Below are 26,148 nucleotides of genomic sequence, written 5' to 3' on the forward strand. Positions count from 1 at the left end.
CCCGATCCGGAAGGCCCCGTCGTCGTCGGTATAACCACCAGGCCCACCCAGATCACGTGCGTGAAGACTGGGCATCTCCAGCCTCACGAGCCGCCTCACGATTCGACTCTCTCGACGAGAAGTGGCAATCCTTCCTCCGTAGTAGTATTGAGCAGTCGTGGCAAAAGCTCTTCTACTACTATGACAAGTTAGGGGAGTCACCACTGTTCTATGGTGCGATCATTCTCCATCCGTCATATGGGATCTCATACTTACGAGATGTGGAGGCAATACTACTGTATTGGATCTGATGATGATGATGATAGGAAAAGCTGAGCGCTGGCTGGGCTGGATATCTGGGCAAGGTGTAGGTGGGGCAGCTCCGAGATGTGAAGGAGCTGCCTCACGTGACCCACCTGCACCTGCCACACGAGATGTATGGAGTGATGACCACCAAGAGGGATGGGTCGACAAGGCTCAGAAATAACAGGAACGTTAGGTGAAGACGGTAGCCTGTAATATAGTTTAGATTAGTATAGACCATGTCGGCATAGCGCCCGGCACGTCCTTTTGTTACCAGACGTTAAATACATCATCATCATCATCATCAAGAGGGATGGGTCGACAAGGCTCAGAAATCCCTCACAGAGTACTATGATAAGTGGTATCGGCAGAACGGCCCGGAAGAGAGTATCTCCGGCCACAGAGGGCAGCGCGGAGGCCTTGCCGTTGACCCCGGGGCTCGAGATGATGACGACAGTCACTTCCGGCAGTGGGTTAATAGCCGGCGCCGGCAGACCCCACCCCGGATGGATGAGCTCGATCTCTACCTCCGTCAACCTCCGGAGGAGACCTCCGAGCCCTTACGGTGGTGGCTGGACCATTCGGATACCTTCCCGACCCTCTCTCGGCTCGCGATCGACATCCTCGCCGTCCCAGCGATGGCGGCCGACTGCGAGAGGGCTTTCAGTACTGCTAAGTTAACCCTCACGTCGCAACGGATGAGTATGAAGCCAGAGACTATAGAAATTCTCCAGCTGTCGAAAAACTGGCTCAAGAGGGGGGTTATGCTGCAGAACAACGGCTTTGGACTACTGGGCCTATCGTGAATAGCTTCATATATCTCCCGCTTAGGTAATTGTAGATCACGTGTTTTTATATGGCGATTGATTGAATAACTTGCAAGTTAGCCAACTAATCAAAAACACCAAGAAAAATCTCATCAACAGCAAGTATGGGGGTCAAAATTGACTTGATTGCACTTGCGGGGCCGCTGATACCAGCTGGGTGCTTCAGATATGACTTGGCCATTGAATTTTACATCCACATCAAGGCAATGGAAGTTACCACGCGTAATGGATAGCCAGCTCGCCGTCGTCGGGTCCTTTGGACACCGCTACTCCCATTTCTCATCCTCCAATCCTCCACCAAAACGAAACCAGAAGGACCCAAGACAATGTTTGATTGCATGAACTCGTTTTCAAGAAAGATGGGATCACAGAAAGGATGCATGATGTCTTGGCCGTAAGCTGTAAATAGAGCTAAGTCGGGATCGGGAAAGCCCTGGGGTTCAGGACGTTGGAGGGTCAAGGAGAGAAGGCTGGCTTATCTGACAGGTTATATCTCGGTGTGTAAGAGCTAAGCCTTTCTGACTTTTACGAGCCATCAATCGATTCTGACGATGACATCAAGAAGGCCATATAACAAGACGGCAAGCCAACAAACATCTCTGTCGGATTGGAAGTCCAATTCGGCCGCGAGTAGGGGCAGAGCATGGGCCACCTCGAGGGGGTACACTTAGACCTCGACTACCCACCCAACCTCCGGTTGGAATCTCCCTTCTACTCCTTACGCAGAATCAATCAATACAGAGATATTGATACTTCGTCACCCCCAGGACCCGACGGTTCGAACCAAATTCCCTGTGAAAGGAATACCAACAATCTCCCTAACAAGGTGGCAAGTAATAGTGAAAGCCGGTATGGGGAAGTGTACTCGTGTAAATGGTGGAAGATTTGGGAGAAACCACATGGGAAGGCGTTGACCTCAGCTCGGTCATGTGAAAGATTTCAACTTAGATCTACTGTCCTTTCTCGATCTTTTCCATTTCCAGGTAAGCATCACCAGCGTCCTTACGCGCCTTCTCATCCAACCCGACAGCATCCCGAATAACCCCGAGCCTCTCCTTCCACAGCTGCCACCGTTCAGGACACAGCCCATCAGTTCCCTTGACCTTTCGTCTCAACTTGACAGCTTCTTTCTTGTCAAGCTTCCACAAAGGTCCTGCTGTTGTCCCACTTACCACCTCATCGCGCCCATGTAAGAGACGACCGGCGTGGATCATCCAGGCTGCGGCAGTACGTGTCTTGTGTGTGATATCCTCGACTGCGGCTGGGTCTGAGTTGACCTCGTCCGGAGCACCATGTACTGGCTTGACACTGCCTTCGAGCGCATCTACGAGCGCCCAGGTGGCGTTTGTCTCTAGCGGGACGAGGCCTAGGCCCGCGATTCGGGCTGCGTATGCTTGTAGGTTCACCTGACGGTCTTTTCTTGTGTCGTCACCAGGAGCTCTTAGGTCGCCTAAAGTTCTCACATCAGCAAGTAATCTATCAGAGCAGGGATTCTCAAAGGTATTTGCAAGACCGAAAGCGGAGGGTATGATCTTACCGTCACTGAGCGTCTCGTTCAAGGTATTCGCAAACATGGGGAGATTCTGCCACACATCGACCGAGCTCTCACTCGCGTCTCCCCATTCTTCGCCTAGAACCACCGTTTTGGGTGGGATGCAGGTAAGCACCTTGATAACTGCCGCCAGCTGATCTTGTTCTCGCTGGTCGTAGGGGATCTGGCGGGCTAGGACGTGCATGAGGTCCCAGAACCACCAGAGGAAAGACCCTGCTGTGCCATGTTCCTCGTAGTCTGATGCGAAGAGTGATTCTAGTGCAACGGCAGCTTCTTCGACTGAGACGCTGTTCTTTGGGTCAAAGGCAAAGTTGAGTATCTCGACCACTCTAGCGGCGAATGGAGGCGCACCGGGGTCTCCTAGAGAGCGACAGAACGTCCGAGGAGGCCTGGAGATAGCATAGAGAGCCCGTGGATTTATGAAAACGAGCATTCATATTAGGCGTCAAGGAACAACTTCCAAGTAGACTTGATATCCCAGCACCCCAGGCAGAGAATGGTGGGCAGGAGTTGAAAGTGTTACATCTGACCAGGGGTTGGATGTAAGGTACCACCACATCGAATCATTTACAGCCAGAGACAATGCATAAGGTAAGACGTGAGAGAGACTTTTGTGAGGTGGTTGACGGGAGGTGCCCAGGGCTCCTGGCCGGACAAATACCTCCTCCCTTTCCTAACGGAAAGGGCTGAGAAGTAGACAGGGGCACGGGGGCAAACGTGGCTTGAATGCGTGATGACGGCAGCCACAAGCGAGAGACAATATCCCTTCCTTCCCGCCCGGACAAACCACTCCGCTCTGTCCTCCTTCCTGTGGTGGGTTGAGTGTACGTACCTGCTCCTGCCGCAATTATCAGTGGTATGATTGGAAGGTTCCTTACCCTGTAATCTGGCGCCTTCTTCGAAATGCAGCAGGAGTGGCTGGAACGAGGTTGTGTGATTGCCTGTGTGGCTGGTGACGTCACGATGCCGACGTCACCCGCGACAATTCTCACCACACACGGCGGTCACTGGCGTCGGCTCCTGCCTCCCCCAACCCGCCGCTTTGGTTCGGTTGGGGTTAGGCAAGTCTCAGGCGGCAGCGCCCATCGCGTCACAAGGACGTTGTTTTTCGTCCGCGTGGGTTCTTTGCTTAAAGTCAACGGTGCGGCCAGATCTCCATGGACCTCTCAAGCTGTTGGAGCTAAATCTGAAGCTTCCATTTATTCACCTTTGCCCGACACGTCCAGAGCTCCCAAGTTTATTCACATACTGCCCAACGACACCAAAGACCAAAGCTATAACACACAACGTCAACATGGCCGTCTCCAACGCGATCCAGGATCTCTTCAGCAGCGTCTACGAGCTGCTCTCCTCCATTTTCAACGCCTTCTACCACGTCCTGCAGACCATCTTCAACACCATTATCGGCTTCTTCACCGGGCTTGTCAACCTCATTACCGATGTATTCCAGGGCGCAATCGACGTTGTTGGCGGACTCGGCAAGTTCGTCTTGAGTAAGTCCCACGCCACCCACATAGCTGTTAGTTGTCATGTGGCTAATTCCCCTTCTCAACAGGCAACTTCGTCATCATCGGTGTCATCGCAGCCGGCGGCTACGCATACGTTCGGTACACCTCCCAAGGTCGACAGGTCGCCACCGGCAAGAAGACTGCCTAAAGAACTTGGCCAATACAAAAATTCTCGGCGGAGAAGTTGCGCATGAGTTCGACGTGGAAGAGACGAAAGGTTAAGCCTGGTGGGAGGCACACGGGATGAACGTACAGGGATGGGCGTTGACGCAGCAGCAGAGGATTCGATGATACCACTATTGTAACTGGTTTTGATTTCCACCGAGATACCTATTAGCAACGCAGCAAGTTTCGCATTCTTTTCTTACGTTCCGGTCGCTTATTGCCTCGTGGGCTGCTGAGTCCACTCCGTCGCGATGTCTTGAGACCCTCCAGCCGGGCCTCACTCCGCAGCGGGTCCCAATCCGCTTCCGCAATCCTCATCATGGCAAGATGGCCGAGCGGTCTAAGGCGCCAGCTTCAGGTTCAACTTGGCTCTGCTGGTGTGGAAACACGCGCGAGTTCGAATCTCGTTCTTGTCATACTCCTTTTGATCCTGGGCTGTATTTGTTGCTTTTTGACTAAAGCGCATGGTCGGCGAACTGAGTCTGCGGCCGATGACCGAGAAGACGGACTACTTGCCACGCGCCCAACCTGAACAGACGCGATGCGGGACCAGACAAAGAAAGGCATGCGTCTCTTGGCTGCATCGAATGCTACCTTGGCACTATCACATCGGATCAGCGAGGATGTGTAACGGTACTTCGCGCGCTTAGGTTGCCGTCTGGCCAAACATTCCGGAGCCGATTCCGTCCGCAGTTACGCCGATTTCTTTGTCCGTGAAACGACTTGGAGGGTTCCGTTTTGGAAGTGGTGCATCTCATTTGGACCAAAGTCTACACTCTAGGATGCGCCATCTGCTCTCGTCTTTCTCTACGTCCTACTCAGCTTGACATTCTTATTGAACTTTCAATGTCCAGTGCGACCGATGTAGACGAAAACGGCGCGGCTAACCGCCGTGACACGCCCTCACTGGCACTATCCTGGAGACCTAGGGCCAGCCCAGCATCACTGCTCTACTCTCACAACACAGGATACTGAAGCACCAATTTTGCGGCAACAGACATGAACATCCGATATGGTGTAGTGGCCAACATGATGCCCTCTCATCTCTGTGAGAGGTTAGGCATAGCCCCGAGTTCGATTCTCGGTTTCGGAACCTTTGCCTCTTTCATAATAGGTTGTGATACTCTTTTGACAGGCTGTCGGTTGGGTGGCATTCTTCCTACCCTGCTGACGGGTGATGGATGGAATCGGCACAGTTTTATTTCACGCGGCGTGCGTTGAGATTACCTAAGTACTCGATGTACGTTGGGTATCACAGCAGACAAGCTGACGTTGAGTCGTTGGTTGAAGGTACTTTGAGTACTAACCTATCTTTATGCGCCGGTCTGTTCCAACATTGGAGATGCTCAACTCTGTTGGTGCTGCCAAGATCGTAGCTGTGCCGCTGTCCAAGAAAGCTTAGCATCTGCTGAAGAAGCAGGGGTTCGTCCGGAGTGGTATTTTTTCTCTTCTTTTTCACCCCCACCTCTGCCCCTCCCTCCTCACACGCCGGCGGCCGAGGGTTCGCTTTTGCTCCTCTGTGGACCGCCTGAAGTTCATGCTGCAAGCAGCCAGAACCGTAACACAAGATGCCGCTGTTGGACTGCGGCATAGGAAAACTTCGCACTGCTATGCGTAGTAATTAAGCTGTGCTTCGTACAGCTACAACATCCATTGCGGGCTTTGAAGCTCGTGTTGACCGAGACTCCCCGCTGTCTCCCCGTCTTGATGAAGAAGACGCAATTCGGCAGCCCAGCCAAGGCCCTGTGGACCTCTCCCACCGGCGGGATGTGGATTGTGTGGTGGATTGTCTCCGAGAATGAGGTTCTCAGATTCCCCCGTCATTGAATCTGGCATCTAATCTCATGCTCAGGCATTTTGCAGATTTGGCGCTCTTGAGAGTGTGATCATGTATGGCAAGCTCCCTGTGTGAGGTAATCAAAGAGCTTACCCAACTTTGTATCCTTCATTGCGGTAGATGATAGCCTGACGCGCCGGATCACATTCGCAAACCTTTTCTGAATCCTTGAAACTTTCTCGGTCACCGGCCACGCATCGGCGGACTCCCACCCACATTCCGCCTAGCTCTCTGCACGCAAAAACATAATGGATACAACGTACCATCCAGCAATACCAAATAGCCACGGAGATGCAAAAGTCCAGCAACGACCAAGGGAAACGAAGAAACTTCTTCCGGGGCACTTGAGTCTTTTCATGGCCCTCAACCAGCAGTTCCCGGTGGCTGGGCCAAGAGGCGAAGCAACGCCGCGGCGTCACCAATTCTCGAGTGCCGATGAGCGGACCGGACCGTTGACATAACAAAACTGAATCCTCCGCACGTTGACTGGTCGAGCCCTCTGGAAAAAAAGCCTGCAAACTCGCGCTAAAGAAACTGAAGCCATTGAAAATGGGGCCGCCGGCGTTTCTGACCACCATCCACGCCCCCTCGTTCATCACGACATGGAACCAATTCCGGGAACTTCCTCAAGTTCCTGCGTGGCCTTTTACTCATCTCACGCCCTCCCCTTCCCACCTATGTCGACCATTCTGAGTTCATCCAATCCGGGAATACTGATCTCTTTCAATCATCTTATCAGATCATCTAATCTGATCCTCTCGACCCCACCGTTCAGCAAAAGGATGCGACCTTCTCACGCATTGCACCCCCCCCCCAGTAAGACGTACTGGCGGGAGGACGATCACATCGAAAGGACCAAACTTACAGACCCCCCCTTGCTGAAGAAAAGAAAAAAAAGTGAAAGCGAGAGAGGCGTTTTTGCTCTGGTTATTTTGCCCCGAATCTGACATTACGTAGAGCCCAGGATTGGTAGGTCGTAGATGAAATTTGACCCTAATACCCCGCCATCTTCTTTCGCCATGTAGCTTTTTTCTCTCTTCTTGTCCTGAGTGTGGGCAGCAAGACTCTTCCGCCTTTTGTTTCTTTCCCTCCCTTTCGTCATCTTCCCGGCAAATAGCTTGGCGATACCCCCCAAGCTTTGAGGCTCACGATGTTTGGCGTTTCCAACTGGTTGATCGCGGCCAGCGTGGCTCTCGCCACGGCCGTGTACTGGGCTTTCAAGGCCGTGTACATGAGAACCAGATTCAGAGGATTGGTAAGAGCTTCATTCCAACTTAACCTCACTCCTCGATGGCTCGCGCCCGCGGCTATGAAGACGTGCGCAAAGCACACATCGCACAAGCATCACAACGCTGACTCTTTTTGATGTTTCCTCGAAATTTAGCCTCAACCGCCAAAACACTCGTGGATCTGGGCACACACCATCATCTGGGAAGAGCTGGCAGCCACCCTCCCGCTCTTCACCCACCCTCAGCACATCTACACCATCATGGCGCAAAAGTACAACCTCGGCGGAATTTTCTACGTCGACATGTGGCCCTTTGTCGAGTCCCAGGTCATCATCACCGACCCGGACGCCGCCCAGCTCGTCCTCACCACGAATCCGTACCCCAAGCACCCCACCATCGAGCAGTTCCTCCGCCCCTTCACCGGCAAGGACAGCATCGCCGCCTCCAACGGCGACCGCTGGAAGTACAACCACCGCATGGTCGGCTCTGGCTTCACGCCCACCTATGTCAAGCCCATGGCCGGCATGATTGCCGAGCAGGTCCTCATCTTCCACGAGCGCCTGCGCGCTTTCGCCGCCAAGGGCGAGTCGTTCAACATGGAGGAGGAGTCGGCCAAGACGATTTTTGATGTCGTCGGTAAGATTGTATTTGGTGTCTCACTTGAGGCGCAGAGGTCTGGATCGCCGTTGCTCGAGGATTTGCGCAACTCGATTAACCCCGCCACCACCTTCATCGGCACCCGCAACCCGTGGAAGAAGCGCAAGGCGCAGCAGAAGTTGCAGGCGCTCAAGGATCGCGTTAGAGATACCCTGGCTGGGGAGATGAAGGAGAGATTGCGCATCCTGCAGGACGAGAAGGAATTGCCTTCCCGGCGACAGGTCAAGAGTGTCCTGGACCGCATCGTCCTTGACAGAATCCAGAGCGGACCGGGCATAGGTCTCGACGACGAGTTCATCGACACCGCTGTCACCAAGTAAGTCTATCCCACGCTTCGCAACTGTGTCTCGCTAACAACCAACCCAGCCTCAAGGCTCTCCTTCTCGGAGGCCACGGCACCACCACCGACACCTTCACTTGGGTCACAATGTTCCTCTCCCTCTACCCCGACATCGTCGCCCGCCTCCGCGCCGAGCACGACGAGCACTTCTCCCCGGACCTCGACACCACCGTCGAGATGCTCACCGCGAACCCGCAAAAGACAAACGACATGGACTTCACCAACGCCGTCATCAAAGAGACGCTCCGCTTCTTCCCCATCGGCTTCACCATCCGCCAAGCCCCGCCCGGAACAACCCACCTCGAGTGGAACGGCCGCCGTTGGCCCGTCAAGAACCTCATGGTCATCCCCTGCGCGCACTCGACGCACATGGACCCCAAGGTCTGGGGCGAGGACAGCAAGAGCTTCCGGCCCGATCGGTTCCTGGGCGAGGATGCCAAGGACATGCACCGCTTCGCGTGGCGGCCATTTGAGCGCGGGTCTAGGGCTTGCATTGCGCAGGATTTGGCCATGGATGAGCTGCGCATCATGTTGTTGCTTACGGTGCGGTGGTTCGATTTCGAGACGATTGTGAAAGGGACTACGCAGAGGGTTGATTATATGGATATCGATCACAAGGTGGGCGATTTGGCTTTTCAGATGGTTGGTATGGAGGCTAGGCCGAGGCACGATATGAAGATGAAGGTGCTCGTGAGGGAGAGGAAGTGAGTGAGCTGGTCGCCGCCGGCTTGCTGGCCTGACTGAAGCTTGGTTTCTTGAGGCGACTTCTCCGCGAGTTCTGCCTTCGTAAACACCTGCTGAGCGATCTGGACGTCGTGCTGGCTTGAAGGACCGCAGTGGTGCCTCAACCAGGAGGATTGAGGAGTGAGTTGAGGGCACACAGTGGAGAGCATGATGGTGTACATAGGATGGACCATTGTCACACATTAATATCACTCTCAGAAGTTTATGAGAACTTGACGAGATGGTTTCAGGGTTATAGACGATGTCTGCCTACCTAGATTTCTCCGCATCCTGGGTCAGCAGTGTGATTGAAGCTGGGCAAGTCGCTCAGCTATCCATGATTAGACCAAACTAAATTGAATGAAATGACAATTCACTACAAGTGTTGTCGATATCGCGTGCCCCATTGTTATGGTGGTATGGGTATCATCCTGTCCGCGTCCGTACTTGTCGTTCATGTGCTCGTATTTTAAGAGAAATACTCAATTCCATTCAAGTTCCAACGACGATTGTCATTAGGTAAAGTATGATTCGGTTGATGATTGTGGTAGCACATCCCGTCCTGTTCTTTCTGCGGTAACTCCCCTGATCATCCAACTGCTTTTGCCAATAGAGGAGCATTGACTTTTCTTGAAAAACAATTCTCTGTCGGAGTCCATTCCGAACCATTCGGCCCGCTACCATCAAGTAAAGAGACGACAGGGAAAACCTCGTATCAGGCGCCCTCCCTTGACTCCCTTCCACGATCTGTGACATTCAAGCGGGGGCATGCCAAATAGAAAGTGTTCAGGAACATGACAGTAACTCGTTAGTATGGATAGAACATTCCAGCCCGAGATGAATTCTGGGGTGAGACCAAAGTCCGATTGACGCACGATTGACGTTGTTGATTTGATGGCCGTAGCCGAGATGGCGTACACTCCACGACCGTGGCGCCGAGGCTCGCCCCTTTTCTTGCCTCTTCCCCAGGAAAAACCTAAGACTTTGGCGTTTTAAGATTAAATAGGTGGACGTAGGTAAAAGAAAGCATAGCAGCGTTAGTCGTTCGGCGAGCCTGACGGTTGAAGCGCTAGCAAAAATACAAGAGACTAGGAGCCAAGTTCTCGAGGAAGAATACGAGACGCGACTAACTGAATTCTTGCAGTAGAACGAGGCACGTCAAACACAACAATGCTGGAATGTAACTGTCATCCAGACCGGATGCGATCCGAGTTTTACCAGCAAACTGCCCCTTGGCCATCAACGCTAGCTGAAATGTTTACGTTTAATCAACCGTCTTGGCTTCAAACTCGAGGTCCTATAAATGTTTACCAAAGTTCCCTTGCAGACTCAAACGTCCTTCACAACTCAACCCTCACACTCATTTACAACTCTGACATCAGTCTACCACACTCTTTTACACACGGTCTTCACCACTAAACTCAACAACATGTCTTCTCACGTGGCTCCTCTCCTAGCCGGCCTCATCCTCGGCGCCGTCCAGCTCACATCCGCCTCCCCCGTCGCCGACGCGCCCATGCCCGTCGCCGCCCTCCTCAGCAACGGCACCTACACCCAGGTCGTCACCGCGCTCACCACCTACTGCCCCGAGCCCACCGTCATCTACCACGGCGAGCACACCTACACCATCAAGGAGCCCATGACCTTCACCATCACCGACTGCCCCTGCACCATCACCCACACCGGCCCCGCCCCTACCGGCGTCGCCCCGAGCCCCGACTGCCCGGCCACCTGCGCCGCCGCCTACGACAAGTGCCGCAGCGCTCCCGACGCCAACCGCGCCTCTTGCGCTGCCGAGTACGCCGGCTGCCTCGGCTACAGCCCCTACGGCCCCGATGGCTCCCTCGTTACCCCCACCGCTTGCTCCGGCACCGCCGCGGTCCCCACTGGAACCGCCGTCCCTACCATCGTGACCGGCACCGCCCCGCCTACCGCGCCCTCCGGCCCTGAGTGCGCCGCCGCCTGCGCGGACGACTACAACAAGTGCCGCAGCGCTCCCGACGCCAACCGCGCCTCTTGCGCTGCCGAGTACGCCGGCTGCCTCGGCTACAGCCCCTTCGGCGCCGACGACTCCCTCGCCACCCCCACCGCTTGCTCCGGCACCGCTACCGCCGTCGCTCCCACCGCCACCGCTGTCCCCCCCATCGCGACTGGCGTCGTTCCCCCCGCGACCCCTACTGGCGCCGCTTGCGTTGCGGGCTGCAACGACTCGTACAACAAGTGCCGCAGCGCTCCTGATGCCAACCGCGCGAGCTGCGCTGCTGAGTACGCTGGCTGCCTCGGCTACAGCCCGTTCGGACCTGATGGTTCGCTTGTTACCCCCACTGCTTGCTCTGCTTCTGCTACGGGTGCTGTACCTACTGCTACTGCGAAGCCTTTGCCTTCTGTGGTTCAGGTTGCGTCTGCTGGACGTGCATCTTTCGGTGTCGCTGTTGCGGCTGTGTGTGGTCTTGTTGCCCTTGCTCTCTTCTAAGGGATGATTGGAGGAAGTGGAGTCTTTCGAGATTGCATCTCGGGTTTGTGTATTGGATTCTGTGTAGATAGTTGGCTTTAATATATTGTATTCATGAGACCGAATCCTCGAAGACCACGCATTAGTTATTATCCGCATGCACTCGGCGTAAGTAAAACGGTTACCTGCCGGTGAATCGTCTACTCAATTTGATGTATCAATCTATCCCTTGTCAGCCACAAACATCAGGTTCCGTGGTGATATCTTGTAATCAAATATCGGCACAACGTCAACATTCTGCCCTCCGTTCTCCGCCAGGAACAAGTACCGATCCAGGGCAATCACGCTTTCAACCACCTTGCAGCACAGCACACTGAGCGTCCACAAAATCGCTACTTTGCCCTCTTGACCTCGATACCTCTCCTCATAAGCAACAAGGTCGGCATCGCTGATCTTGCTCTCTTCCACGCCGAGACAAGCCATCGCTCTGCGTGCGAACGTGGTAAAACTGGCCATGTCACCTTTCCGCACACCCCACACAGGCCTGTCCTCTTTGTCGAGCTCTATCCCTTTATCGTGGAAGATCTTCTCTAGGAGGGCTCGATAGAAGCGCCGTTTCGAGTACACCGACTCTTTTTTACTCGGATCTGCCCTTTCCCAGTTGTTCGGCGCCTGGCAGCCCGTCATGAGCGCCATGGCACTCAGCGTGACGTCTTTTGCGCGCATCTTTGCACTGATGGGGAATCCATCAGGACAAGCAGCAGAACGCGGGACGATGTGGTTGTAGCAGCATCCAACGGCGCCAAGACATACGATGAACGGCACAGTGGCGAAGTATCTCAACATATGCTCCGAGAGGTTCCCGCACGCGTGCAAGCCAACGAGCATGCACTTCTCGTCTGCGGCCCAGACGGCAATCTCATCGGCAAGCGGCGGTGTGCCGTCAATGTAGCGCCGCATGTGCTGGATCCTGCTCTGGGGGATTCCCAGACTATCTGCGCAGGCTTTTGAGGCCGCAATCTGGGATTCGCTGCCGTCGATTGCTAACACGTGGAGCTCTGGGAAGAGGTATGCTAGCGCTACGGAGAGATATCCTTGGCCGGAGCCCGTGTCGATGATGTGGGTTATGCTGTTGGTCTGGCAGACGCTGTGGATGTATTTGACAGCGGTGGAGACTTCTGCAATCTTCTTGGGTTTCATGCGACTTGATAGGATCTCTGGTAGGTTGGTGGCAGTGCCAGGACGTTGGTCTCGTGGAAGTGCGAGAGACTGGACATTCTTGAGCCACTTAGACAACGACTCTGGCCGGTCTGGTAAGGGTAAATGTCGTTTGTCTTCATCTGCTTCGTCATTTGGTGGCGATGAGGGGTCCAGCTCTTCAATGCTGTCGATCAAGTCTTGTTGAGCTATTCGATGGTCTGATATTGACGCCCACCAGGATGTCCAGTCGGTGGGTAGGGCTTCCCATGCATTGTAGATGAGTGAATCGTTGACGTGGATATCACCGGTGATCTGGCGGACCAAGGGCGTTTCGCTGAATTCTATCAAGTCCCCCGCATACTCATCGATGTTGCTGTATGATCTTGGCAGTGTGATCATGTTCTGGGAAATTTAGGTTGTTTTGTTGGTGTTGTGTTACCGAGGTGTGGAAATATTCAACACTTTCAGGTGGAAGGCAAACCTTGGACGCTCTCTTGAGTGGAAGCGGTATGGGGCGGCAGAATTCGATATGGCAAGTTATCGAATGCAACGATATTGTCAGGCCCATCCCAGTACACTCGTTACAACGATTGTCACACTATGCCTATGAGACAATATGGTCTTACACAAGCATGACTAAGTTTGCCAAGGATATGCCAGTATAAAGAGTCTTCCCCTCACTATATAGATAGTCGGGATATTCCCATAGCCACTCGTTCTTCATACTCATCAATACATCCCATTGACCCCCTACCTGATAATCGCTGCCCAACAGATATATTGAATTGACTAGAACAAGGTCTTTGCAGTCTATCTTCGAGCTAGTCGAAGAAAACTTCCCTTATAACCTTGAATCTCAAGCGAAAAGTATTAACACATACATTAATGAGTTATTTGTTTGCTTCCTCTCAGTCTTTTCAATGCCCAGAAAACCTGAATCTCTAATCCACTCTGCACTCAAGATCCAAGTTCCGCTATATCCTTGCTCCCAAGGATCGAACTTGTATGAACACTATGTCCAAATGCTCGCCAGATGTGGAAGACTCGACTTCCATCGAACCACCTTCTTCCACCTCCTTGTGACCGACAAGCTCTCCATTTTCGTACACGGCCCACACACCTGCTCTCAAGTTGCGAATAGTTGGCTTCACAGTTTGTGTCTGGCCATCCCATGTCTCCATAGTCAGGACTAGTGCCTTTTCTTCATCATCCCATAATAATGCGCGCAGACAGTCCACATTCTGTTCCAGAGAAATGCCATCAACCCAAGGTTTCGAGGCCAACGTCTCACGAGTCCATGGCTTCTCCCACATGATCTTCTGTCCGTCTTTGACGTTGAGCCGCGCATATCCCAGCGCTGCATTTCCCGTAAAGGGGTCCATGTGAAAACACTCGCCATTTTCGTTGGCCCGATTGTTGTTTCGAGCATAACATAGGCCGCCTTTCTCCCAAGTAAAAGTTGGTTGAGGACTAGAGTCGGCATAGTCTAGAAGGTCTCGAAGTTCCTTCTCTTTTCCAAGTTCGGAAAGCCATTGAACGACGTACCCAAGGTATGGCGCAGTGAACGGAAACGGTCTGGGTGGCAGTTTCGCAGCCTCAGCCCTAGCCTTCTCGAGTACTGCCGCCCCGTCGACTGGAGCCTGTTCCTCCTTCAGTAGCTTGCGGTAAATCATGGCAACCGCTGGGTTTTGCAGCCGGACCCCGTTCTCGGTCTCTGCGATGAAGCCCAAAGCCTGTTTCTTGTATGAGGCGTAGACAAAGTCAGAGTTCCAGGCATTCATGAAGGCGTTTGCCCTTTGCGTTTGATATTAGTATGTCGCCGCAAGTGCTCGTTTCCAATGAGAACTTACCATGCAGCAGAAGTCACCCCTTTTGGCATATCCACATGATCCGGCTTCAAGTATAACCACTCGGCGTACAGACCATCGGAGCGCACCAAGCCTTTCTCGACGATTGCAGCCTTGTATTTTTCCAAGATTTGAGTCATGGTATCACGACCATCACGTACGTCATTGTAACGCATTGCAATAAGCTTGAACCGTCAGTTACACAGCGTTTCGAGTTGTTCAGCGCATGGATTGGATACAGGTACTCACTGGAAATTGGTTGCAGACAACAAAGACTCTGTTCGGCTCGCAGCACACCCCAACCCAGTTGTTACGTTCCATTTCACCAAGAATGACAGCCTCCAGACTACGGTTGTCGTAATGGTAAACCTCTGGTCCAAAGCCCCAGAAGATCGGGGCCCACGTGAACGTGATCCATCCCGGCTTTTCAAACTCGTCGTCGTCGAAAAGCATCGCATAAAGAATAGTCATTAGAAGAAGGTGCCCGCTGTACATGATTTTCTCAGTCGCAACGGGATCGGCCCATGGCTTTCTCAGCTCTTTGATATCCGGGTCGACGAATTTTCCAGACTGGCTGGTGAGATACCAATAGCCCCAAACTTCTGGTCGGAGCATTTTGTGGATGATGCGTCGAATGAGAGGCTTGAAGAGGCTCCTGGCGGCGGGAAGACGGTGGTAGTGGGCCACGGCCGCGCCGTAGCACATCTGGGCCAGTTGGTACCGGTAGGCGTCGAGGAACTCTTGGTGTGCGTCTTGCTGGGATCCCATTCCGTGCCAGTCGCCATCGATTTGAGAGACGAGGTTGTGCTGCTGATCATCGAGCTTTTCGTATCTTGACACATCGAGAGTCAGTTGCTGACTTGAACGGGACGCCATATTCGCCTGATTAGATGTAAGCTGTGGAAACAGAGATGCTTGACAAAAGTTAAGCAATGAGCTGCCACTCTGAATGTAATTATCGTCGACTCCATGACGATAGAGGCTTTTATCTATATGTTAACTCAAGGCTTTACATAATAAGCCAGGATGCTTGATTCCCTGGTCTTTCTGTAGGAAGAAACCCTAGGCCGAGGTGCCGCGGATATTGCCCACCTCCTCCATTGAATCTTTTGACTTGAACAAGACGATTCAGTTCTCAAGTAGGGCGGGGTTGACTTCGGGATAGCTGTCTCCTACAAATTCCGTATGAGCGTGATAGTCTTGGTGGGTGGTTGAATCACTGCCGATGTTGTCTGCCGACTTGTAAGAGCTGATATTGTGTGGTGGTTTGAATTGACCTGGAGCCATGCGATCGAGATTCGAACATCGAGTGTTAACCAGGCGCAAACGGTTTCCCAATGCGGTAGTGGGTTCCGTCGAGGCTTCCGCTCCAACAACAACCGCCCGAACTCTGGACCCGGAGCGATGCCCCGCTCCTACGGGGTTCGGGCTACATCCCGTGCCGACTAGGGAATACACAGATTCACAACCTCGGCGCTCCCGTTTTATAGGTGCGCGACTTTTTCTACTTGATCTTCTGCCCGTATTTCATGTTGAGCCATGAAGTTCCCGCTGCTTTGCTTGCTTTGCTTGCTTTGCCCACTTTTCAGCGCGAGCAACTGACCCGCCCCTAAATGCTCACAATGACTTGGATTTGATTTCAATTTCTTCGGATAACGGTCTAAAGGACTTGAAGCTGTGAACCACGCCGATTCACTGCAGTATGCTATCTACCTTCAACCAAGGATGTGATTACTCTGTCCGTGGTTTTGACGCCTTCGACCAATTGCGTAATGTAAAAGATCAGAAATAACGGGATTATATGCATGTTGTCATGCCCGTGAACCATTTGAAAACGTGGTTGATCCAGTTTTTCATAGTCGTGATGTTCTACTTTCGCTTTCAGCAGCATCTAAATCCGTTGGTTGAATGCTTCCTTTCACTTGACTCAACATCAAGCTAGACTGTAGTAGCCGAGACGTTCATTCCATTGAGTGTGTGTGCCCCTACATAATTCCATTCGAAACGAGATATTCTAGTCATTCTGCCCTCCCACCACGTTTCCTTCTCCCAATTCGAGCTTCTTTGTATCCCAAAATCTCCTATAACGATCCACGGCGCCCTGGCCATCTTCCTTGCCAATTGATTCAAGCCACCCCTCGTCAGCTTCGGGAAACTGATGGCAATCCGGCTTGGCCCCGGCGCCCAGCAGTATCTCGACGAGGTCCCAACATCCTTCGCATATAGCCGCATTGAGTGCGTTTCTGTATTTTCCGGCCCGAATATTGGTGTTCGCGCCCTTCTTAAGCAGCAGCTCGACGGCTTCTGTCTTGCCTTCGTACGTTGCTGCCTGCAAAGCCGTGCCAAAAAAGCCGCCTGTCATGTTGACGTCGATATCGGGGCAGTTGTCGAGGAGGTAGACGAGGCCATGGATATTCACGCGTTTGTCTAGTGTTGGATTCACAGGTGGAAAAGGAAAAGACTCGAGTATCGTGGGTAGCAACGATCACCGACTGTAGTGGTGATATTGCTTGTTCTTGTTGTCGTAGCCTCAGGACGAAGAATGAATACCTCCGCAAACTCCTCGAGACTCAACGGCTGCCTCGACGTAGCTAGCCATTTCATTGAGTCAATAACCTGGGATTGAAAGGCGGTGTCCAAGCTTAGGAACAGCCTGTTGTATGTGTCGTCAAGTCCAAGTGGGAGATTATCGAGAGCTGAAAGTATGGAATCTTCTGAATTCAAGTGTTGAAGTACTTCGAACTGGCAAACGAGGTATTGGAACCTAAACATGATGTTAGCTATGGTAATGTTTCCTTGTTTAATCCACTCTATTGACTTGCATCCCATCTGCCCTCGAGATCAGTATGTCCTTCGCTGTAGTCTTTGTCTCGGCGGGCCACAAGGCGTACGTTCCGGTAGCTAAGACTACGTCGATATACAGACTCAAGTCGTTATTCAAGCCCACGGAATGTTCCGTAAGATTAATGGCATTTTTACTCGGAAGAGGCAACTACTCGTCAATCTTGGTACAGATATCTGGCTCGGCCCTACTTGTGCAAAAAATATGGAGATTATCCGGCATTGCGGTGATGATGCTACTGAGGCAGTCCAAGAGCCTAGATCGCTCCCCATCCAGAGTCGGGCACTCATCGAGGGCATCTATAACGATGAATACCGCCGAAAACCCGCGAATGGTAGCCATTAGTGCATCTTTAAGTGCGTCTAAGTCTGGACGCTCGCCCCTGGCAATATGGTTCTCGAACCGTTTGATCGGCTGAGGCGTGTCTGGGCGACTCGCACACAGTTGTCTTACAATTGATGAGAGCATAACGGTCACCTTTTGTTGCTCGAAGTTACCGAAACTGAAAAATTAATACGCAAGCGCAACTTCGGGGTCCTGTTCGTGCTGGTCTTTCAAGTACTTGATGACCGATGAGCTCAGTATCGACTTTCCAGAGCCAGCTGCGAGTCGTCAGCGTGTACACCCATCGGATTGCCTAACTATGCATGCCATACCTTTGCCGTGGAGCCACAAGGAAGACTGTGGGGCTTTTTCCCACGTCTTGAAATCTTCGCTATCCTTGACCAGCCAATCGCAGGTGCCACTGCGGTGTTTGCTACGCGCAGTATTGTACTGCACAGAAGTGTCGACGGTACAAAGCCAGTCGAGCAATTCTTTGCGCTTCTTGTCATTCTGTATTTCCTCGACTCGTCTTCTTAGATCAGAAACATCCGTTCCGATGTTCTGCCAGTGAATCATGGCTTGTTGATGGCGCGCCTCCGCGTTTTCCCATTCGTCCCTATAAGTCTGGTCCCGCATGTGATTGCTTACTTTATCGAATTCGGTCTCCTGATATTTGATCTGTTTGAGCAGCTCCTCCCAATCGTGATGCTTCACCGAATCGAGTGTCATGCGAGAGGCAGTTTTGTGACTGTGGTAGCGATAGCAAACGATCTGAAACTTGAGAATCTCTCTGTACATCCTTTCCAAGACGACTCTGTAAGCAGCATGCGGCTCCGATAAAGTTTCATTGTTAAGAATCTCGTAACGCCGAACATAGAGATCCTCCCACATGGAGCTTCGCACTATGAGAGATGAGATATTTTCTAGTCCTTTGGCTAGGGCGGCAGCTTGATCTAAGGGGTTTAAAAGCAGCTGTGTGGGTCGTCCGGAATATATCAGTTTCCCGCAGCCAGCATCTGTGAAGAGCCTTGGCAATGACTTACCGGCAGTAACAAGCTCACACCGCTCCAAGCAATTGACGCATAGGGATTGGAGATCACAGCTTTCGCCACGAAGTCATTAGCCCAATCGACCACAGCCAGGATGGGTTTTACAATATCCTGGACTTCAACCTCGGAGCTCCCAAACTTCAACTTACAAGATTCTCGGTTGACTTGGTCCATCTTGTGCTTGAGAATCGTTGCCAGCCAATCTTTCGTTCCGGCCTGTGAACGTATGCCGGCGCCAAGGCCGGCACTCAAGTTGCCACATATCTGATCCTCAAACTCTTGGACAAGATTTTCTTCCTGATTTCGCAGGTTTTGATATGCCACATCCCACAACTGCCGAATAGATACTCCGCTGTATTTATGAAGCGCTGGCTTCTCGGTCGGCCCGTTTCGTGGATCTTCCTTGGGCGGGTTGAGCGGTTCGGTAGCTGAAATCGGTCGCGGCGTTCCTGACGAATCGGTGGTGCTGGAGCTGAGTGCCTTCTCCGCCAATTCATCTGCCTGCTCCTGAGGACTCGGCGGGCTATGAAGGGCTTTTTTGGAGGCGTCATTATCCTTCGAACCACGGATGACTTTCCTCCACCCCTTCCTCAGATCCAGGCGCATATTGACTGACTCACTGATTCAGGAATGATGTGGAAATGTCAAGAATGGGCTGCCAACTTCGGCGGCAATATTCCGATGAGGGGATGAGGGGGATAGGCAGTTGGACTACCCAACGCCCTCGCGAGCCTTCTGGGTGGCCAATAGAAATGAGGAAATTGAGTCGCGGTCGGTTGTATGCGACCAGCCACCGCCCCTTATCAGTGCAGTTGACATTGCCCAACTGGGCGACGGCTCCAACTTGCCAAGAACAGGTCGGCCAGCCAGCAGCAAGATCACATCAGTACTAAGTAGGTAAAAAGTCGGTTGTTGTTTCATATCGCAAATGGAAGGCGATAAAAGCAAGTATGTTGAAATTACTTAAGGATATGTGTTGAGCATTACATGTGTTCCGTAGCAGTGGTCTGAGAAACAGTTTCATAAATGATTCCATCCTATTTTGGCGCATTTCCTCACAGGGCGCAAAATAGCACGCGCTGAGAGCGCAGGATACAACCATTTACGGCCCTCAGCATTTGATGTGATTGATTGCGAAGAATGTTCACTACTACCTTCAAAGAACCTGGTATGTCCGGACTTTGAGGCTTCACTCGCCGGTGCAATGTAAACCTATTCCCTCTCTTACTCCTATTTGAGTTACTGGTCATGTCTCAAGCTGGACTAGCCCCTCGTTGTGGTCAATCAATCAGTACATCTGCACTTTATTGAGACTCAAAACATGAGTATCGACATTTTTTCAACTTTGAATTCCTAGAATAGTGTCCCAATGTGGTCGGAAAATGTCTTCGCCGTGGACTATGTCCAGCCAGAGAACACTTTTGAGATGGGCAAGCACACTGACCCAACTCTTCACTTGGTTGAATGCCACAACGTCTCTTGCCAAGCCAGTCAACCAGGTGTAATGCTGTGTCCCCTGTGAGGCAACCATGCCTATGTTCAGAAGCCAAATGAAGAGAGTGTTGTAGGACTGGGCGTAGGGCGCTAGGTCTTTCAGACTTTCCATAAGCTGATTGACAATCGTGTTGAATATCACAGCGTGCGAGTAATATGTCGGACCCTGAATGATAAATATGTAGAGTACAGTCGCTAGACGGATGCTTTCACTAGTTGCTGAGCGTGGCTCTGCTGATCCTGGCACTGATAGCAAAAGTCGGTGTATGACGAAACATGAAAGATCATGTAGTCTTGTTGGTTGTAGCGGTACTTGCTGCGCGCGTCGGAAAATACTTTGAAGCCGTATCAACACGTTTTCGACCTCGTTTTCGATCTTGATATCGCCAAGATAGGACAGATTACTGTCCAACACAGTTGGGTCTATCTGCCACTCCGGAGGCATAGACACTCCGTCGCCAATGCCCGCATCGCTTTGCGTTTCGAATTGCGGCAATCCGGTGACGATCATCGACACCCTTTTCCGACGTCAATACAGAATTTTCGGCTTAAGCAATAATTCAAACATACCAGCTAACCATTCTCGCAGTAAGAGGACTAGTTTGTCTTACTGAATTGATCCCTCCCCGCACGTTGACAAGTCTTTTCACTCCATCAACGTGCATTTTGCTCACTTGGATGTTGCCTTTACCAAACTGATGCATGGAGAGGGTTAGTGAACACGCAAAAGCTTTCAGTCATCCTGACACTTCGGGCTGAGATGATAGGCTGAGGCTCACCTCGATAGCTGCTAAAGTGATAACAGAATTCATGGTTCCATCTTGGATAGCCATTGAGTCGTCTTGAACCTTCCGGCGAAGTAGAGCAACTGAATCCGCCATCAAGATCTCTGATGACTGGAAGCCTTTTTGAGCCAATAACTCTTCGTCGAGACATGCTGTTTGTAAAGAGACGTGAAACAAAGCCGGATCGCCGAGGGCTAGTGGCCACCAGGAGACGAGGAATGGGTTTGACGTCGCGTTCAAGTCTAGAGGGTAGTATTCGAACGCGATCTTGTGGAGAACTACGTGGGTTGGTGAGCTAAACGTTGACCAATGAGCTTTAGTTGCGATGTGCTTACAACTGTGAATAAGACGCTGCACTTGCTCCCGTGGAAGTCTGGTTTGAGGATAAGAGTCAAAAGGATCAAGAGAACCGAATCTGTAGTTGGTCAAAGCACCGGATCCGTCCAGCGGAGGTCCCGGCGACGTTGTTGCGCTGCCCCCCGGTGCGGACCCGGAAGCTGCCGGCGCAGCCGTCAGGGGTTCGTTGGCGTAGGCGCACAGGACCCTGCGCTTGATGCAGCGGGAGCACCGCGGCGTGCGGAGGTCGCAACTGTGTTTAGACTTTGCACACGCAGCACAGGACCGACGTAGGGTTTGGCGCATGTTGTGCGAAATCGACTGGACTGGGGGATGAGGACATGGAGGAATTGGACTGAAGTGAGTCGATGGTCCCCCGGTGATGAGAAGCAACGAAAGGAGGGAAGATGAAAGTGATCCAATGGTGGAGACAATGGTCTGAGAGCTTCGCCCGCGTATCCGCGAGAGACTGAGAGAGCTGGCTCCCGCTTGTGAGTTGGCTTCTTGCGGTGCCCTGACCGAAAGGGGTTTAGTCGCCGCAGTTTCAATCGATGAGGGATCTCGCTGCTCAGTTCCCCCCCCCCTTGTCAAACTCCAGTTTTGTTTGCTGACAAACGTCGAGTTGATTACCGAAAGAGGTTTAGTCTCCGCAAGTCATTGAGATGCCAAGACTTCACAGGGCTGGCTTCTCCCGCGGTTTGGGAAGAGAAACGAACGATGTCTGCATGTGGTCCAACCAGACGGAGCCCAGTTGAAATGAGACTGTTTTTGGTGGTGTCGACAGTATACGAATACGCAAGACGAAGACCCCTTTGACGTTTTGATGGGCCTACTGGCTTCCTTTAAAGAGATGCTAAGATGCCCCTGTGCTGTTCCCCTGACGGGAAAGACGGTCCAGCAATGCCACTGTATGCTTTAAGATGGCTTCAGCAATTGTCGACACGCATATTTTGCAGCCTGAAGTAAGGCAAAAATGGTCTAACGAGACAGTCCTCCCGTCTGGCACGCTGCCGGCTTTCTTTTCGGGCTGGTCAACATGGCAATACATCGTCACTTTTCTTCTCGGCGTGGTGGTGTACGATCAGGGTACGGACGAACTTAAAGCTCCTCTATGGCAATACAAACGAGACTAACGCATTGCTAGTGATGTATCTCAAAAGGAAAGGCTCGATTGCGGGACCTACGTTTAAGATCCCCCTCATGGGACCCTTCATCCAGGCTTTACACCCCAAATTCGAGGAGTACCTTGCACAATGGGCGAGCGGTCCTCTCAGCTGCGTATCAGTCTTCCACAAGTTAGTAGCCATTTCAAGACTAGAACTTCCTCAAATCCATGCCGGCGGATTTACTGACAATTAGTGTTACAGATTCGTTGTTCTCGCTTCTGATCGCGACATTGCTCACAAGGTCTTCAAGTCTCCAGCCTACGCCGAGCCTTGCATCGTACCCATCGCAAAAGACATCCTCGGCCACAAGGCCTGGGTCTTTCTCCAGGGTAGGGAACATGCCGAGTATCGAAGGGGCTTGATGCCCCTGTTCACCAACAAGGCAATGGCAACCTATCTCCCGGTTCACGAGAAGGTGCTGGGCGAGTACTTTGACAAGTTCGTCGCCGCCAGCGAGGCAAACAACGGAAACCCCATGGCTTACATGGCTCTCTTCCGCGAAATCAACTGCGCGCTCTCGTGCCGTACCTTCTTTGGCGACTACATCTCCCAAGACGCCGTCAAGAAGATTGCCGACGACTTCTACCTCGTCACCGCAGCCCTCGAACTCGTCAACGTCCCCCTCTCGATGTACATCCCCGGAACAAAAGTCTGGCTCGGCAAGCGTGTCGCTGATCAGGTTCACGCCGAGTTCGCAAAGTGCGCCGCCGCGTGTAAAGCCAACATGGCCAAGGGCGCGACACCGACATCCATTGTCGACCACTGGGTGCTGCATATGATGGAGTCCAACAAGTATCGCGAGAAGGTTGCTGCTGGGGAGACTGATGCCGTGAGGCCTTCGAACATGATCAGAGAGTTTACAAATGAGGAGATCTCAGAGACGCTCTTTACCTTCCTCTTTGCATCGCAGGATGCGTCAAGCAGTGCCACCACCTGGCTCTTCCAAGTTCTCGCGCAGCGCCCCGATGTCGTCCAACGCCTTCGAGAGGAGAACCTCGTAGCGAGAGGCGGTGATAGCACGAAGCCCTTTGATCTACCCATGCTGGAGTCCCTCACCTTCACCAACGCCGTCATTAAGGAGCTCCTCCGCCTTCGGCCGCCCGTCATCTTCGTTCCCTACCTCGCGACAAAGAACTTCCCCGTCACGCCGAAATACACCGTCCCCAAGGGGTCCATGATAATTCCATCGTGCTACCCGGCCCTACACGACCCCGAGGTCTACCCCAACCCCGAGTTCTTCAACCCTGACCGATGGATCACCGGAGACGCCGAGTCCAAGACCAAGAATTGGCTGGTTTTCGGCGCTGGGCCACATGATTGCCTCGCAAGGAGGTATGTGCCGCTGACGATGGCTGCCATGATTGGCAAGGCGGCGTTGGAGATCGACTGGAAGCATCATGCAACGGAAAAGTCGGAGGAGATTAGGGTATTTGCTACTCTGTTCCCCATGGTAAGTCTTCGGCCACGTCTAAATGTCTAGATTGTTGATGCTAACTTTGTTTCAAGGATGAGTGCCAGTTGAGCTTTACCAAGCGACAGTGAGACGAACTTGCTGCAATAATATTCGCTTGTCTTGATGTGCTACTTCTACTTGAGCACGTAGTACTGCTCGTAATCATGGTTACACTAGAAAGCTTAAAATCATAAGACTATCATCTTAGAAACGAAAACATTCCAATTCGCGTTCAAATTGTTCTAGACTTCCTCTTCCTCATGTCCATTCCCCAACTAAAACTCCCTCCCCTATGTTGCAAACGAGAAAGCCCCAAACGCCCAAATAACAGTCCAATTTTCTCATACCCAACAATCAAATACTAGAATCCCAGATGTCAGAAAGGTCATCTGCAGCGGCCTCCAGCGCCTGCTGCTCTTCCAGGCTGGAGGTCCAATTTCGAGTCCCAACAAGGTGAACTAATTCAGAGTACTGAGGTGGGGGGGTTATCGGGGACGAGGGGAGTCGCTGGGAACTGCTGGAAACGCTGCTGACTTCCGAAAACACCGGCATCAAGGGGACTGGAGCAATGCTGTCTCGATAAAACATTTCCATCCGTCGCGAGCGGAGAGATGGTGAGAATGGCTCGCCGTGGAATCCAAATTGTCGATGGGACGCTTCCCCACCAAGCGTAGAACTCACCTCAAATTTCCGACGGCCTCGCGAAGACTCTGGAGCTGAAAGATTCAATCTGTTGGAGGGGTAATGGTTAGGACGGCTGATCAAGGCGGGCACCAGAGATCCTGCGTCCGACGATGTCGCACTGTTGCTGGTATCAGTTGGACGCCAAGGTGTGATCACGAAGGGGCCGTCTACTTCGCACTCAATCGTCATCGAACCTTGACCCAAGTAGCACTCCATGTCAGGAAGTCTGATGACGGTGCCGTTGGCTGCGATTGAGTCTGAGTATTCGCTTGTGCCAGCGTCTTCTACAGAGCTCGCTGCATCGAATTCGAGCGGTATAGCCCGGGTGGAAACTCGCAATGAAAAGTTACCAGCGCGACGACGTAATCGCCGACTACCCGGAAGCGTGCGGCTGGTTGCGGAGGATGGCGCCTCAGATCGACTGCGCTCAGATTGGAGCGACATCGTGGGTCAAGCACTGCTTGGGCTTCTATGGTGTAAGTTGTTGCCGAGTTTTGTGTCAAGACAAGTTGAAGATGCAGTTTACTAAAGCTACTGCATCAAGTCTAACTGCAGATACAAGTACTCTTGAGTTATTCTATATAAGAAACTAATGTTTGTTTTTAGAATTCTATAGCGAGAGTTGAGAGAGTTGTTAGACTTGACTTGTAGCTATGAGAGCGTTCGAGGTGCGGCCAAATAAAGGCGACTTCCATCTGGCTGTCGGTTCCGCCTCTAGACAACTCTCGTAGAGTCTATGCCAACAATTCAACCAAAGTTTCGTAAAGACTGTTGAATCAAAACTAAGAAATCTTCAAAGAAGCGGACTTCAGTGAGAGACAAGGTGTTGCAGCTTTGTCCTCGATCTTGCCCCCTTGTTCGGGGTGAATGAGCCCGCAGGTTGTTCTTGTGGAGCCGAGGGCAGCTCGTCCCGTCTTGAGTGCCGTCCCGCTCTCGATCACCAATTCGGAGACGGGTCGGTTAGCTCAGTTGGTCAGAGCGTGGTACTAATATTTCACCTGAAATGTTGTGTAATGCCAAGGCCGGGAGTTCAAGCCTCCCACTGATCATGTATTTTTTGCTGAGGGCATCATTCACAACTTTGCTGAAATGCCTGGTGTTGAGGAGAGGTTCTTGACAGATGTCTATGTCTGAGCGCGCTTGGGGCATGTGGAACGCAAATTTGCGTTTGAGTTTTGGAAGTTGCCGCTACGTCCAGACTAGAATTGGAGAAGAAGGTGCAGCTAGCTGGAGTTCCATCGCGATTAATCTGACTCCCTCAACTTCATGATACGCGTCAAGCAAGTGACCACAAATCGTGTACCAATCTTGCTAAGATCGGAATACCGGGACTGCAAATAGTTACGAAAATGCTCCACTGAACCTTTCACTGCCCGTCGATCGCATGCTCAAATTG

General features: G+C 52.2%; 12 protein-coding genes and 3 non-coding genes across 15 annotated transcripts; 8 read left to right on the forward strand and 7 right to left on the reverse strand.

Annotated features, from left to right (window-relative positions):
- Positions 1-2,059: 2,059 nt before the first annotated feature.
- BDP81DRAFT_454141 (uncharacterized protein) lies at positions 2,060-3,094 on the reverse strand (the record flags this gene model as incomplete). The annotated part of the gene is made up of 2 exons (XM_060592902.1): positions 2,060-2,559; positions 2,647-3,094. The coding sequence occupies 2 exons, from the start codon at positions 3,092-3,094 to the stop codon at positions 2,060-2,062; spliced, it is 948 nt and encodes a 315-aa protein (XP_060439678.1).
- Positions 3,095-3,955: 861 nt separating this feature from the next.
- Positions 3,956-4,317, forward strand: BDP81DRAFT_331235 (uncharacterized protein; the record flags this gene model as incomplete). The annotated part of the gene is made up of 2 exons (XM_060585487.1): positions 3,956-4,154; positions 4,217-4,317. The coding sequence occupies 2 exons, from the start codon at positions 3,956-3,958 to the stop codon at positions 4,315-4,317; spliced, it is 300 nt and encodes a 99-aa protein (XP_060439679.1).
- A 338-nt stretch (positions 4,318-4,655) lies between these two features.
- On the forward strand, positions 4,656-4,750 carry BDP81DRAFT_t320. The gene has a single exon. It is a non-coding gene; the product is annotated as a tRNA-Leu (tRNA).
- A 590-nt stretch (positions 4,751-5,340) lies between these two features.
- On the forward strand, positions 5,341-5,427 carry BDP81DRAFT_t321. Its single transcript has one exon. It is a non-coding gene; the product is annotated as a tRNA-Glu (tRNA).
- A 1,352-nt stretch (positions 5,428-6,779) lies between these two features.
- BDP81DRAFT_116383 (uncharacterized protein) lies at positions 6,780-7,220 on the forward strand. Its single transcript, XM_060581545.1, has one exon. The coding sequence runs from the start codon at positions 6,849-6,851 to the stop codon at positions 7,116-7,118; it is 270 nt and encodes an 89-aa protein (XP_060439680.1). The 5' UTR covers positions 6,780-6,848; the 3' UTR covers positions 7,119-7,220.
- A 101-nt stretch (positions 7,221-7,321) lies between these two features.
- BDP81DRAFT_331376 (cytochrome P450) lies at positions 7,322-9,105 on the forward strand (the record flags this gene model as incomplete). Its single annotated transcript, XM_060585498.1, has 3 exons — positions 7,322-7,426; positions 7,556-8,373; positions 8,424-9,105. 3 exons carry the CDS (start codon positions 7,322-7,324, stop codon positions 9,103-9,105), a joined length of 1,605 nt encoding a protein of 534 aa, XP_060439681.1.
- A 1,531-nt stretch (positions 9,106-10,636) lies between these two features.
- BDP81DRAFT_331291 (uncharacterized protein) lies at positions 10,637-11,593 on the forward strand (the record flags this gene model as incomplete). Its single annotated transcript, XM_060585491.1, has 1 exon — positions 10,637-11,593. The coding sequence occupies one exon, from the start codon at positions 10,637-10,639 to the stop codon at positions 11,591-11,593; it is 957 nt and encodes a 318-aa protein (XP_060439682.1).
- A 71-nt stretch (positions 11,594-11,664) lies between these two features.
- On the reverse strand, positions 11,665-13,202 carry BDP81DRAFT_116400 (methyltransferase domain-containing protein). The gene is made up of 2 exons (XM_060581546.1): positions 11,758-13,202; positions 11,665-11,699 (listed from the first exon to the last, which is right to left on the reverse strand). The coding sequence occupies exon 1, from the start codon at positions 13,169-13,171 to the stop codon at positions 11,795-11,797; it is 1,377 nt and encodes a 458-aa protein (XP_060439683.1). The 5' UTR covers positions 13,172-13,202; the 3' UTR covers positions 11,665-11,699; positions 11,758-11,794.
- Positions 13,203-13,746: 544 nt separating this feature from the next.
- On the reverse strand, positions 13,747-15,495 carry BDP81DRAFT_331377 (uncharacterized protein; the record flags this gene model as incomplete). Its single annotated transcript, XM_060585499.1, has 3 exons — positions 13,747-14,566; positions 14,623-14,804; positions 14,869-15,495. The coding sequence occupies 3 exons, from the start codon at positions 15,493-15,495 to the stop codon at positions 13,747-13,749; spliced, it is 1,629 nt and encodes a 542-aa protein (XP_060439684.1).
- A 1,297-nt stretch (positions 15,496-16,792) lies between these two features.
- Positions 16,793-16,990, reverse strand: BDP81DRAFT_270161 (uncharacterized protein; the record flags this gene model as incomplete). The annotated part of the gene is made up of 1 exon (XM_060582925.1): positions 16,793-16,990. A coding segment is annotated over one exon (198 nt), but the record flags the coding sequence as incomplete, so codon positions are not given.
- Positions 16,991-17,419: 429 nt separating this feature from the next.
- On the reverse strand, positions 17,420-19,009 carry BDP81DRAFT_484650 (uncharacterized protein; the record flags this gene model as incomplete). Its single annotated transcript, XM_060595114.1, has 6 exons — positions 17,420-17,526; positions 17,632-17,938; positions 17,990-18,063; positions 18,118-18,757; positions 18,829-18,887; positions 18,984-19,009. Coding segments are annotated over 6 exons (1,213 nt in total), but the record flags the coding sequence as incomplete, so codon positions are not given.
- Positions 19,010-19,809: 800 nt separating this feature from the next.
- BDP81DRAFT_358466 (uncharacterized protein) lies at positions 19,810-21,869 on the reverse strand. The gene is made up of 4 exons (XM_060586358.1): positions 21,449-21,869; positions 21,108-21,391; positions 20,899-21,023; positions 19,810-20,846 (listed from the first exon to the last, which is right to left on the reverse strand). The coding sequence occupies exons 1-4, from the start codon at positions 21,753-21,755 to the stop codon at positions 20,174-20,176; spliced, it is 1,389 nt and encodes a 462-aa protein (XP_060439687.1). The 5' UTR covers positions 21,756-21,869; the 3' UTR covers positions 19,810-20,173.
- A 241-nt stretch (positions 21,870-22,110) lies between these two features.
- Positions 22,111-24,299, forward strand: BDP81DRAFT_484652 (cytochrome P450). Its single transcript, XM_060595115.1, has 4 exons — positions 22,111-22,535; positions 22,594-22,744; positions 22,817-24,065; positions 24,122-24,299. The coding sequence occupies exons 1-4, from the start codon at positions 22,370-22,372 to the stop codon at positions 24,155-24,157; spliced, it is 1,602 nt and encodes a 533-aa protein (XP_060439688.1). The 5' UTR covers positions 22,111-22,369; the 3' UTR covers positions 24,158-24,299.
- A 123-nt stretch (positions 24,300-24,422) lies between these two features.
- On the reverse strand, positions 24,423-25,196 carry BDP81DRAFT_502524 (uncharacterized protein; the record flags this gene model as incomplete). Its single annotated transcript, XM_060595570.1, has 1 exon — positions 24,423-25,196. The coding sequence occupies one exon, from the start codon at positions 25,194-25,196 to the stop codon at positions 24,423-24,425; it is 774 nt and encodes a 257-aa protein (XP_060439689.1).
- A 510-nt stretch (positions 25,197-25,706) lies between these two features.
- BDP81DRAFT_t322 lies at positions 25,707-25,801 on the forward strand. Its single transcript has one exon. It is a non-coding gene; the product is annotated as a tRNA-Ile (tRNA).
- Positions 25,802-26,148: the final 347 nt, after the last annotated feature.

Source organism: Colletotrichum phormii (genome assembly GCF_030913505.1).
Source record: "Colletotrichum phormii strain CBS 102054 chromosome Unknown BDP81scaffold_27, whole genome shotgun sequence".
NCBI classification, from domain to species: domain Eukaryota; kingdom Fungi; phylum Ascomycota; class Sordariomycetes; order Glomerellales; family Glomerellaceae; genus Colletotrichum; species Colletotrichum phormii.